General features: G+C 34.4%; 2 protein-coding genes across 2 annotated transcripts in view; one reads left to right on the top strand and one right to left on the bottom strand.

Annotated features, from left to right (window-relative positions):
• Nucleotides 1-1,658: 1,658 nt before the first annotated feature.
• Nucleotides 1,659-4,859, top strand: LOC140451356 (uncharacterized). The gene is made up of 3 exons (XM_072545106.1): nt 1,659-1,810; nt 1,875-3,051; nt 4,406-4,859. The coding sequence occupies exons 2-3, from the start codon at nt 1,875-1,877 to the stop codon at nt 4,762-4,764; spliced, it is 1,536 nt and encodes a 511-aa protein (XP_072401207.1). The 5' UTR covers nt 1,659-1,810; the 3' UTR covers nt 4,765-4,859.
• Nucleotides 4,860-7,335: 2,476 nt separating this feature from the next.
• Nucleotides 7,336-13,321, bottom strand: part of ValRS (Valyl-tRNA synthetase) — a 29,723-nt gene continuing 23,737 nt past the window's right edge. Inside the window, exon 14 of the mRNA XM_072545112.1 lies at nt 7,336-10,136. Coding sequence (XP_072401213.1) covers nt 9,754-10,136 — 383 coding nt within the window. The 3' untranslated portion in view covers nt 7,336-9,753. The remainder of the gene's footprint in view (nt 10,137-13,321) is intronic.

Below are 13,321 nucleotides of genomic sequence, written 5' to 3'. Positions count from 1 at the left end.
TTGCTTGTATTATAATGGCCTGTATTCCCTCTCAAAGTCGAAAGAATGCTGGATTAAATGTAAGGAGTGCCAATCCTGGTGTCACTCTGAATGCGCTGGGGTCGATAAAAAATGTAAGATATTTTATTGTGATTTATGTTCTTAATTGTTTTAATGTGTGTTACTTTTTTATTTGTTGTATTATTGTTCTCTTTGAATAAAATGTGAAAATTCCACTAAAACATATTTTTTTCTATACTGTGCAGCCATGCCATCATAGGCAAGGAATGTGCCTATGATGGCACACTTGACATTTCTGATATTTCATCTTTTTAATATAAAAATCCACATTCCCTTTGAGCTTTATATGTCCAGCTTAATTGGTACATATTCAACTGAACTAGAAAAAAAAATTGTAACAAATATGATCATGTATTTTAATAAAAAAAAACGAGAGGTGAAGTTAGGTATGCCATCATAGGCATACTTCCCCTAAGCTTTTTTCTTTTCTTTACATTTTTCCTTCACTTCTGTACAAAATCATGGAGTTCTTCGCCTTGGGAATCAACTACTGCCCTTATATCGAAACTTATGCCAATTTAAAGGTAATCTTAAAAGCTTTTAGCGATAATCTTCAATCGAAGATTAATATAATACATCAAAATGCTAAAGAAATTAGTAAAATATTTGTAGACGTTGAAAACAAATTATCAATTGTAGATTATTCTCAATCTCCATAATTTGCAGATATACTAACGCTAAGAATACATTTATTAAGCGTGCACCGGAAATTTCAGGGACAAGGAACACCCTAGCAACCTCAAAAACATTTTATAATTAATTGGAACATAGCCCCCATTTAAAGTAATTCAAATCTACAACTATGATAGTAGTTTAACATAAAAAATTGTGTTTTATCTCTCAATGTTTAAAAAAAATATGTCATACCCTCTGTATATCATAAAAACTATAATTAATAAAATAATCTTCAACCCAAAATTACTAAAATTTGGCGCATGAAGTGAAGAAAAGATTAAAAAAATATAGAGCTGTTTAATTAATGAAAATAAATCGTCTTAATCGTTATGATCATGACACGACAAGGAAAACAATATTTTTAAGGGTCTACAGTTAATGGTGATCATGTTTTGGTTGAAATAAATCTTTTGCTCCTCCTAAGGCTGCTTCTCAACTATTAAAATGAAAGTTCTATAACTAGAAGTCTGTTCTACTAACAAATCCTACTATTTTCAAGTCCTCAAAAACATTTACGTTGCTTGATCGCTGAATGCCAGGTGTAAATTGGACGTATGTTAAACAGCAGAGATATTTCTTTGGCAGCAGACGAGAAAAGGAAAAGACGAGTTTCAGGCACCTAAAACTAAACACATTGGCCAGGAATATGATGGGAATATGACAAGAAATTCGGCACTGAAAGGATCGTGATTAAATAGTAGGCGTATTGGTCTTATACATCTGAAAAACTTATTGCGGTAAAAACTCTCTTTCCTTGTCTAAGGTAAAAACCCCAATGAGACAAGTAAAATGAATTTTTAATTTTATGTCAATGAGCATTCAATATTAAATTTTTTCAGGGCTGCAATTCCCACACAAATTATATTATACAAACAATAAAAACGAAGAATGACAACTTATCGTTCAATCAATCTCTGATCTCTGATATTCGACGCCAAACAAAAGTGACAGTGACATGTTATCACATCAATCAGTCATTCTGTCTGTCAATAATAACTGCTGGGTGCCGGGAGGAACCAACTTGAAAGCGTAGAAGTAAAATTATCTATCGAATTGAGTCGATAAAAACGATAAGGTAAGTACTTATTGGTTTTTATAAAACAACCTTCCTTACTAATACATTAAATTTTATATTTTAGATGTATGAAGCTGAAGGAGAACATGAGAGTGACTACGAGGAAGGCGATAGTGAAATATTTAGCCCCTCTTTCAAACCGTCTTATGTAGTAGTGGCGATTGACACGCACTCATGCATGTTTAAAAAAGGCGAAAATGGAAAAATGCCGTTTCGTATGTGCCTTGAAGCCTTGGCAGAAGTTATGGAAACCTTGATTTTCAAAAAAGATACCCGATCTTGGAGTCCCTTTGCTGTTGTTTTAGCGGGTGCTGATACGCCTTTAATCAGTTTTAGTCAAAGTGTATTGGATACTATTAAGTTACTACAAGAAAAATGTAAACAGACAGATGCTGATTTGATCACACAGTACCAAAGAAAAACTGTTTTAAATCTTTCATCATTTTTTCTTACTTGCAAGAAAGTATTCCACGAAATAAAGTCTGTTTTTTATAAAAGATCCCTGATTTATTTGAGCAATGATGACAAACCTGTAACTGACAAAACTGCTAGGTTTACAGCCTTCAATGAAATAAAAACTTTTGCAGCCAGTCAAATTGAGTTTCAGGTTATTCCTACAATACAAGATTTTAAGTACAATTTTTTTTATAATGAATTATTCAGTATTATTGGTAATCCAAAACGAGAAGAAATCTGTACTGATACAGAGGGATTAACAGAAAAATTGTCTTCTTTAATAATGGTGGCTATCAATGAATATCAAGTACTTTTCTATCCTTTTCGAGATGATCCTGAACGCTTTTTGAAATGTAAAAGATTCTCTTTTACTACAAACATACAGCTGTATAATTCATTCATGACAAAAGATGGAAAAAAAGTAATTAATACAAATGCTCCTAGTAATGAACCAGTATACTTTAAAATCAGGTCTAGCGATCCAAACCTAGATCATATGAGGTTCGATTCTCTGGAGAAGGAGAGTTTGAGGGATAATGTAACTCCCAAGGGTCTTACTCTAGCCTATATTGGAGACAGGCAAATTGGTTTGGGTCATATGTTCTTTTCTTCTCACCTGATTAAAGTGGATCCAACGGAGACTTTGCCATTCTTTAATAAATTCTGGGATCACTGTGTACATTCAAAGAAAGTTTTGGTTTGTTTTTCAAAAAATAATCAGCCTGACAGACCTAGATATGTTGAGCTTATCCCTATCATAGCTAATGGACAGCAGATGTTCTTAGGTAATTTTTTTAACTTAATATTTTCTTTTTAACAAACATGTATTCATATTTGATTACCTTTTTGTTACTTTAATCTTACATTTAAATAAGATTCGAAAAATGTTAACAGCTAAATTTGAAATCGTTTTTTGGCAGTATAAAAATTGGGTATTTCCTTCAGTTTTTCACAAACTTTACCCATATTTTACACAGATAAACACAAGTGGTACATTCAGAAGACTTCAGTGGCTGACAGCTGACTAGGTGGTAGCGTTTAGCTGCCTTAATGATAAGCCGCTGGAAGTTAGCTGCTGTTAAATTTTCTTAACCACTGGATGAACTCAGCAGTTGCTTAGACATGCGTGGTACACCATAATGTGTTTTGTTATATTCTTTAGCAAATCTAAAAATAATGTGCTTGACTATCACATTAATACAAGCCTTGTCTCAAGAGTGACTAAAGTAAGAGATTTGGGGGTGTTATGTGGCAGTTCCTTGTCATTTATCCCTTACAAAGAATCACACAAAAATCTGGTGTAAAGGTAATATCTGGTAATATATAAATAAGAAATGTAAAGACAAATGCATCAGAAGGTTTTTGTCTGCTGGTTGTAAGCCACTAGTTACAATCATGAAGCCACTTTGTACTTAAAGGCAGCTGCTGAGAGCTGGTGAAGGTACCCAAATTCTCTTGGTCTTCCTTGGTCTACCCCAAGAGAATACACAAGCCAACGATGACAAACTTTTTTACTAGAAATACCTTATCCTTATGTCCTTATAGGGTACTGAATTCAGATATAATATTTACTAAGTTGTATTCCTACCATTTTCTTATATCTTATAGAAATCATAAATTTATTAAAATGATGCTTTCATAAAGAACTGAACAGCTTTTATATAGTTAAAATATAATTAAAAAATAGATGTAATGGATTGGTAGCATTGCTAAAACACTTTGGCTAAAAGCTGATGTTTTGTTTACTGTCAAACTAATCTCTGTTTCATCTGTCCAGTACAATGTGCTCTGTATGATGTCTAATCATGGTTGTAAAAGCTCTGTTGATAGTTTTTGTTACATTTGTGGTGAGTTTGTGATTAAAAAACACCAAAGAAACATTATGGATTTTATGAAAAAGGTTTATTTGTCATATTTTGAAAGTAAACATGGTTGGACATACAAATCGTAGATGCCCTATAAGTTTTGTTTATGTATGTGTTGAAAATCTAAGAAATGATCAAAAAATCAAAAAGAATCCTTTAAATTTGCTGTTCCTATGATATAGAGTTACAATATTGAGATATAGAGGCACAATTTGAGTTACATGTACATTCATATGCATCTTATATTGATTTATTCCTTTTATTTTTTTTTTAGAAAAACGGCTACCATTTGGAAATGAAATAGTATTGCCTTTCAAAGCAACGTTTCCTGAAGAAGAAGTAGACGACAAGAGAAAACTTGCCATAAAAAAGTTAGTTGACCAACTAACATTTGATTTTAATCCCAAAATGTTACCGGACATCTCGTTGCAAAAGAAAAAGGCCTATGTCAAAGCCAAACTATTAGGAACATTTCCAGAGCCAGTTAATGATGTCCAAGTAGATAATACCGTATTGGATGGCGTTCTTGAGGACATAGTAACAGAAATACAGCAAAAGTTTAATTTTGGGGACAGTTCATTAAAAAGGAAAGCCCCACCAACCTACTACAGGAAAAACAAGAAAGGGAAATAATCAACAAAAATGTGTGTTTTTAAATATTTTTATACTGAATTTTGTTTAATTTCTACATTAATATTAAAATTTGAATAAAAGATTCTTTTGCAGTGCTTTTTCATTTTATTATTGTCTTCTCTATCATTCCGTAAATGTTTACTGTTTATGTTCACAAGATGTGCCAGCTTAAATGAATTTCTATTCTGTAGGTACTGTGTCTTTTTTGCACCATGACATAAAGGGCACCATTAGTCAAACAGTATTAAAAATTAATCTCATATTCTTCATCTTTTTTTTAATCATAAGTCCAAAATTTTATTGTGATATATAGATATATTGTAAAGTACTAAGTTTGGACTCATGGTTAATTACAACAAAACTAAAATCATGGATCATCAGAGTTTTAGTTAACAACACAGGCAGTTGTGAACATGAACTTTGAAGGTGCATTCAACTAGCAAGAGCAGCAATGACTGAACTAAACGGGGTATGGCGTGATCGTCACATTACTATAGGTAAACAAGTAGAGACACGTTTTAACTTTGGTCTTTTCCATATTTTACTATACATGCGATACATAGACCGTCATTAAATCAGATAGACGACGCATAAACGCTTTTGAATGTGGACATGGAGACGACTCGCTGTACGAATATCTCAGGTCGATGAAATTAATCCCCATCAGCGACTCTCTAGTACTGTTTACTCTAGAATTGAACAGTTCTTTGGTCGTATCCAGTGCCGGATTTAGCTCATGGACCGCCGGGGGCTAAGTCATACTATACCGCCCCTCTCCAGTGTATAGATGCGTTTTAGGTTAACAATCCATTAAAACTATTTTAATATTATTAGGTAATTTATTACAAATATACAAAGAAGACACAAACTCCCAACTTAAAAAGTAAATTAACATAATTATTTACAAACGAATTTTCCTGGACTTCCTACTTACAAACAGGTCGATGATTTTATTAAAATCTAATTTTGTAAGCAGATCATTATTAATATTTAAAACAGCGAACGAATTTAATGTTTCTTCCGTCATCGTATTTCTTAAATAATTTTTGACCCGTTTTAAAAAGTGGAAAATGATCTTTCACCAGTTGCATTAGTAGCCATCAACGATAAGAAGATTCTTAGTGCTATTTCTACGTTTGGGAAGGTTGCAATTATATTATTTTTATGCAAAAGCTCCATCACAAAAGTAGCACTGTGAGTTGGATTTTTATACTCAACTTGGCCTAGTAGTGACATTATAAAATGTTTTAATTGAATACACTCACTTGCTAGAGATGTATCCAAGTCATTCGAATAAATATTCACTAATACCGACACTTTTTCTGAAATCACGTTATCCTCGGAAAGAGGTAGAGAAAATAAAAATGAGACAGTGATGGCAAGATCTACATAAGCTTTTCCTCTAGATTTCAAATTATTTGCCAAATAATCAATTGTTTTATACAGCACTTGGGTTCTAATCTTATTTTGCGGTGTAAGGATCTCTTCTGTATCTGCTTCGTCAAACTGTAATTTTCTTTTGCGGCTTCTAATTTCTTTGCTGTATTCCGTGTGTTGTGATAAAAGCTGCCCCTTTTGTTCAAATAATTACATTTATCACGAAGAGACTCGTAAAAATGTTGTAATGAGCTATACAAAGACGAACATGTATGTAAGTCCATATTTGCGCTTTGTAAAGATTTACTCGCTAGGTCAGTACTTACTTCGAACCAAAAGGCAACATAAATACCAAATTCTAACGTAGCCATCTTTTCGTGTAAATTGTTTGCTTGACAGCGAACTGGCATCTTCTTGTCGTCCTTAGAGGATAACTCTAAAAGTGCTTGCTTTATATCTTGATGGCATAAATTAAGAGCTTTTAATGCATTAAATCGTCCTGACCACCGAGTCACATTAACTCTTTTTGCGACAAAAATGTTGTATGACCACAATTTTTCAATAGATCAGTGAGTCGTTTCAACCTGTAAGTTGAAGCATAAATTTCTTCAGCAACTAAAAAAAAGAAGTACATAGTGCATTCTGCTGCATGTTGCACAATCAAATTTAGGGAATGGGCGGCACATGGTACGTATTTTACCAAAATATTCCTAGATTTTATTCGGGCTTGGAGACTGCTATAAACGCCAGACATGTTATTCGCATTGTCATACGATTTTCCCCTACAGTCATTGATATTTATATTCAGGTTGGACAAAATTTTTACAATGCTGGCTTCCATATCTTCGGCTTTGTGACCAGTGTTGTCTAAAAACTGTATGAACCTCTCGATAGGTGTTCTGGTGTCCGAGCAATACCTAATAATGAATGTCAGTTGATCTGTACGTGTTATATCAGGCGTAGAGTCAACACTGATTGAATAATATTTGCCACAATGAATTTGTTTTACAATTTCTTCTAATATGTGCTCCGAAAACACTTGCAAAAATTCAAAACAAATCGTTTTTGATAAATAAGATTTAGTCTTATATCCTTACGATCGATATTTTTAAGATATCGATTAGTTTCCCATCTGATCAAATGCGTTAGTTGCTAACCCCCGCAAAGAATGCCTGTCCAAAATAAAACAACTACTGTGTATAAATATTTATTTCAGCATTGTGTCAGTTATGAAGGGATACATTTTTGGTATGGGTAGAATACTGGGACTATTATTTAGTATAAAAATTGAAAAGTGGTTTCAGTGAACGCGGATGTCATCCTACTACAGCAACTTATATATAAATATATTATTAAAACATGGCTGTATAGCTCAAAACGTTGAATTACTAAACAATTGCTGCCTGCAGCAATTTTAAACATTATAATTTTGACAAAATATCAGTTATATAGCCACGAGTGAACATATAATATAATTATGTTTTGTTTGAACAAAATTGCACAAAGAATGCATCAGTGTATCTCGCATGTGAAAATAAAATAGTTCCCGCATGTTTTTAAGCAAAGAAATATGTTTTTTTATGAACGTTTACATCGGAGGCACATAGAAGAGGAAGCTACAACTTTTTACATACACCAACCAAAAGTTTTACACTTTTTAGTAAAGTTCGTGGCATTCCACTAACGTTAACACTTGCTCCGCAAATACGTCACTTTTAATGACCACCATCTGGGTAAGGTCCTATATTCCTTACTGCAAAACAGACGTTTTTTCGTTATGCTGGAGGGTAAAGTAAGTAAGTAAGAGTTAAAAAAAACGGCCTCCCACAGGGAAGTGTTTTAGCACCAATGCTCTTCAATACACAAACGACGCCGACCGAAACCAAGCACTTCCTCTATGCTGACGATCTTGCAATATGTGCTCAAGGAATTAGTTTTGAAGAAGTGGAGGAGAAACTCTAAACTGCCTTAAAAACAATGACAGCGTACTACCTGCAGAATTCCCTGAGACCCAAGTCTGCGCGTTCCACCTTCGCGCAAAGGAAGCCAAGCGAAAACTCCAAATTGCGTGGAATGGTAATACATTAGAACACACAAACCAACCTATACATCTTGGAGTCCCTCTGGACCGGTCCCCCACCTACAGACAACATTGCATAAAAATGAGAGGGAAAGTAACAACTAGGAACAGGAAACTCAGAAAGCTAACGGGAAGTAAATGGGTCGCACGTCCTGGCGTTTTAAGAACAACGGCACAGGCCGTTTGGGGCAGATCTGCCCACACCAGATAAGTTGATACTGCGCTAAATGAGACATGCAGGATAGTAACGGGGTAAAGAAAATTAAACAGATCGCGGACGGGTGGCTTGCCCTATACAAAGCTCGAACACCACGAAAGCGACAAAAATCCAGGAAAAGCTTCCTTGAAACAGTGCAGGATGAACCACCTGAGTATTTTCCTCTTTCCAGGTTCAATGAACCGGCCAGTCCCTAGACTTTAAAACGTGGAAAACTATGAATAGGATAAGAACGGGGGTCGCTCCAGTAAAATCAAACATGACAAAATCGGGAAAATAGACCAAGATGATGTGAACTGTGACTGTGGAGAAACACAGAATATGGAACATCTTCTTACATGCAGAAACTGTCCTCATCGATGTACCCTCGAAGATTTGTGGCTCGCCACAAGATGGAACCGACGTAGTCCGATACTGGGCCGAAATTTTATGAATGGCATGTCCGGACACGATAAAGTAAAGTAAAATATATAAAACACAAAAACAGTACTTCAGATTAATTCATTCTCTCTCAATCAGTCGTCTTGCCAATTCTTACTGCTATGTGCCCAATTTTGTTTAGATATTTTTCTTCAAATGATGATCCTAAAGCATCTTTAATCGATAGTAAGGCTAAATATTCTCCAATGGTATCCTTAAGCATACTTTTATACGATAATACTTCATAGCAAATCACGGATTAAGAAAATGGATCCACGGTATCATGATTTAAATGCTCAGAGTAATATTTTCTCACAATATTTCGACCTTTCGTTTTTACTACCCGTTTCAACTACGTACCTGCTGCTATTCATCAGATCAGTGACTGGCCGGCTGTTAACCCGGCCGGTTTTTGTACCGTCCCACTTTGCCCATCCAATATTGGCTCGAGAAAATTGCAACAGATGAAACAGAAACAAGTATTATCAGCAAGACATTGCACCGTATGCTTCAAATCTAGCTCTTAGCGATTACTGATGAAGTACTGAGCTATATTTTAGCGGAAAAGACAAATGCTTCTACAATAAAGCTGTCGAACCGTTGTAGAAGCGTTGGAATCAATTTATCATGCTAAGATTACCAGCACATTGTTATTTGAAGTTCATTTTGTATGCCTTCAGCGTTGACGTACGGGTAAAGCTGCAGGTCTCAAGTGTACATGAAGTGTTAGAATGTTTTAAGTATTTAATACAAATTATTTGTACAAAATTAGTCATTTTTGGTCTGTATTGTAGTAGGTTTAAATAAAATACAGTATTCTTTGTGCACCATTGTTCATTATGCTAGAAATAAATTAAAACATTAACAAGCTTCATACAAAACGGTATAAAAAACTTTACATTAATCTCAGCGAACTGAGCGCCGCCTCTAGCCGGCTAATTTCTGCGCTCGTCTGGCCAAGTTTGTCTTCGTTGGAGTGTCTCACGTCTACTGGCACCTTCGATTCGTAATCGGGAGCTTCCATGGTTTTGTTCAGCCGTTCTCTCGTCGTCTGTAGGAAGTCTAACTTTTTCTGGATCTTAGATATTTCCTTAGACGGCTCGATGAGACCTTTTAATAGTAAATTGACTTCGCACTTATCGGAAACGGTGATTATGGTACAACCAGGTGGCGCGGTTTCGTTTACCGGTGATTTCGAACAGTACGCCAAAGTTTGAAGAGCAGATTCGTAGTTGAGTATGATTTCGGCTGTCATTTCGTCGTTACACTGAATATATACTGTAAAAAATAAACAAGATTAGTAAAATGTTTTATTTTATCCGCTACACAGATTTTTCTTGGTGTACAAGTAAACATGTAGATCAACGGTTTAAAAATCGTAAAATTTAAATGAAAAAAAAAAGTCGATAAAACAGTTATAAATTTTATAGCGCTAATCGGCAGGACACTGCTATAACAAATTTTTCTTAAAGGCATTCTCCAGTCTTAAAAATAACTGAGTTTTGTTATTAACCACTAAACATATAGATCAAGTTACAGTAGTCATACTCGAAGTGGCATAAAATCTAAACCATGTGCCATAATAGAATATAATATCGGCAAATCTGCTGAATAACTTACGTTTTGCAGACGATACAGTAATAATGACGAATAACAACAATGATTTACAGAACGTAATGCAACGCCTTAATGAACGCTGTCATGAGTACGGACTGAAGATAAATTTAAAGAAAACTAAATGCATGATCATTACTAAATCTGCACATGCAAATATCCAATTGACTATTGAAGATACTGCGATTGAGAGTGTTAATAACTATAAATACTTAGGAACATGTATAACATCAGATGTAGACCAAACCAAAGAAATTAGGAAACGCATTGAAATAGCACGTGCATCATTCATTAAACTTAAAAAGTTTCTTTGTTGACGGGATATAAGGTTAGAACTACGCCTGAGAATGCTTCGATGTTACGTGTTCTCTACTCTTCTTTATGGCTTGGAAGCGTGGACACTAAAACAAGTCCATCTGAATAAGTTGGCCGCCGTTGAATTTTGATGTTACAGAAGAATCCTACGAATATCATGGATTCAAAGAATGTCAAACGTGGAAGTAACTAGAATGATAGGAAATGGGGCGGAAATAATATTAACTATCAAAAGACGAAAACTTGAGTACTTAGGACATGTGATGAGAGGGCAAAAATACGCATTATTACAACTTAGTATGCAAGGCAAAATCCGAGGAAAGCGAAATGTGGAAAGACGAAGAATATCCTGGCTTAAAAACTTAAGGGAATGGTTTGAATGCAGTAGTGCAGAACCTTTTAGAGTTCAACCTTCGACAGAAGATGGAACTTAAAGAAGAAGAAGAAATCTGCTTTAGTAAACGCAATGTATCTGTATAATTCAGTGATAACAAACAAAAAAATGAAAATTAAAGAATTTAAAGAAGAGTTGGGTGAAAGTCTTCTAACAAAAAAAAAAGAGCAGAAAGTTCTGAAAATATAAATCGTCACATTTTACAGAAGACAAACAAAAGAGGAAGATGCCAAAATTGCTATAAGCAAGTCGCGAAGACAGAGGGACGAAACAAAGCACAACAAACTTCTAAAAAAGTGTGGACACGTTGTCAGATTTGTTGTAAATACCATTTCACTGATTGTTTCTTTTAATTTCATTAATCCGCATTTTTGATGTGTTTTTATTTGATGAATAAACTATTTTTCTTTTCACTTAAAATAGTGTATTATCTTGAAACATCCTTGCCAAAAAATAATAGGCTATATTTCCAAAGTTGGTCTAGGAGTCTAACTGATAAAAACTTTTTACTTTTACTTTTTACTTTTACTTTTTTTATAATTAAAAAATTTCGCATTTATTTTTAACTACGAATAAAACAACAAAAAACATTAATTAAAAGCTAACATCGTTGTAATTTCGACATACGACTATTTAAGAGCTGTTCTTCGATCTGTCACCTGTCACTACAATATTATATTTGCTGAAGAATCGTTCTGCGTCTACGCTGTTCGTTGGACTCCAGATACTCTGTAATGCTGCTTTGGCAAATGACAGAAAACTGCACTGTGTAGCAAGCAAAATATCCTTCACATTGGGATCTTCGTTCCTTCGTATCGACTGAAGGACTCATCTATGAAAGTGAGTATATCCATCTATGTACTCCAATTGTGTCATTTTTCTAAACAAAGAAATTTTAGAAAAGCTTTCTGAGAGTACTCGGGTTCACAGTAAAACTTGCAGCTATACATGAGTTAAATAACTGTCCAATGTGTAAGAAAGCCTCGTTTGTGTCTTTTAAACTCATATGGAAAGTCAGTTTATTAAAGCCTTTGTCGTTTGATTTCATAAGCATTTCCTTCAGTGTATCGTCAATTTCTTCGTTTTCAGTGAGCAATCGAGATGTTTTTACATCAAAATAACCTTGGCGATAGTGTTCAAGAGACGATTTTAAGTCCTCTAATTTGTTCCATAAAACATGGGTGAATGGATAACTGGCTCATTCCAAATCGTCTATTAATTTCATTAATTTTGGACAGAACTCGGTGGTGAAGTTCATTTGAATTTCTAGTTTACGTCTGAAAGTTTCATCGGCGTAATTGTCTTTGAGAAATTTAATACTGGATTTTTCATTCTCCCACACATCAAAAAAATTGAGTATGTGATTAAGATATTCACTTAGATACGACACTGCTGAGAACCATGAGTTCTCAGCATCTAAGCTATCTGCTGCAAATTCTTTGACTCGATCACTGAAAATTGTTTTAGGGCGTCCCATTTTAGGGGATACTTTAAGTAACTTTATTTTACTATGAAAACTTTTTTGATAGACTATGTTCTCACTCAGTAAAAATTGACGGAATGAGCACTGATTGTACTGATTGACTAATTTATCTTCTTCTTCTTCTTTCTTCTTCTTCTAATGGCGCTACAACCCTTTGTGAGTCTTGGCCTGCTTAACAATGTTCTTCCACTCTGCCCTGTCGGATACTTTCCTTCGCCACTGGCTGATATTCATGGTTTTAAGATCCCTCTCTACGTCGTCTATCCATCTTTTACGGGGCCTTCCTCTTGTTCTGTTTCCTTGGGGCTTCCATCTCTGGACTACTTTTACAGCTCGATTATCTGGCATTCTTTCTAGGTGACCAAGCCAGTTTGAGATTGACTAATTTATATGTTTAGAAAATAAGAATTAGCCGATTTTTATCCCTACTTAGATTTTTACCAATACAAAAGACCGAAATGCAGATAACAACAGTCGGCTTATTTATATTTCTCAAAGAATCAACATTGAAAAAATCAATTCCTTATTATCTTATCTTTATCTATTTAATGATAATAAATGAAAGGTCCTTCTGTTTCAACAGGTGTTACAACAATAAACAATCCTTTCAAAAATTACAAAAGAAAACTTTCCGTAAAATCTTTCCATACCTTCGTA

This window comes from Diabrotica undecimpunctata, chromosome 9 (assembly GCF_040954645.1).
Source record: "Diabrotica undecimpunctata isolate CICGRU chromosome 9, icDiaUnde3, whole genome shotgun sequence".
Classification (NCBI taxonomy): Eukaryota; Metazoa; Arthropoda; class Insecta; order Coleoptera; family Chrysomelidae; genus Diabrotica; species Diabrotica undecimpunctata.
This window is presented reverse-complemented; position numbering and strand designations above follow the sequence as displayed.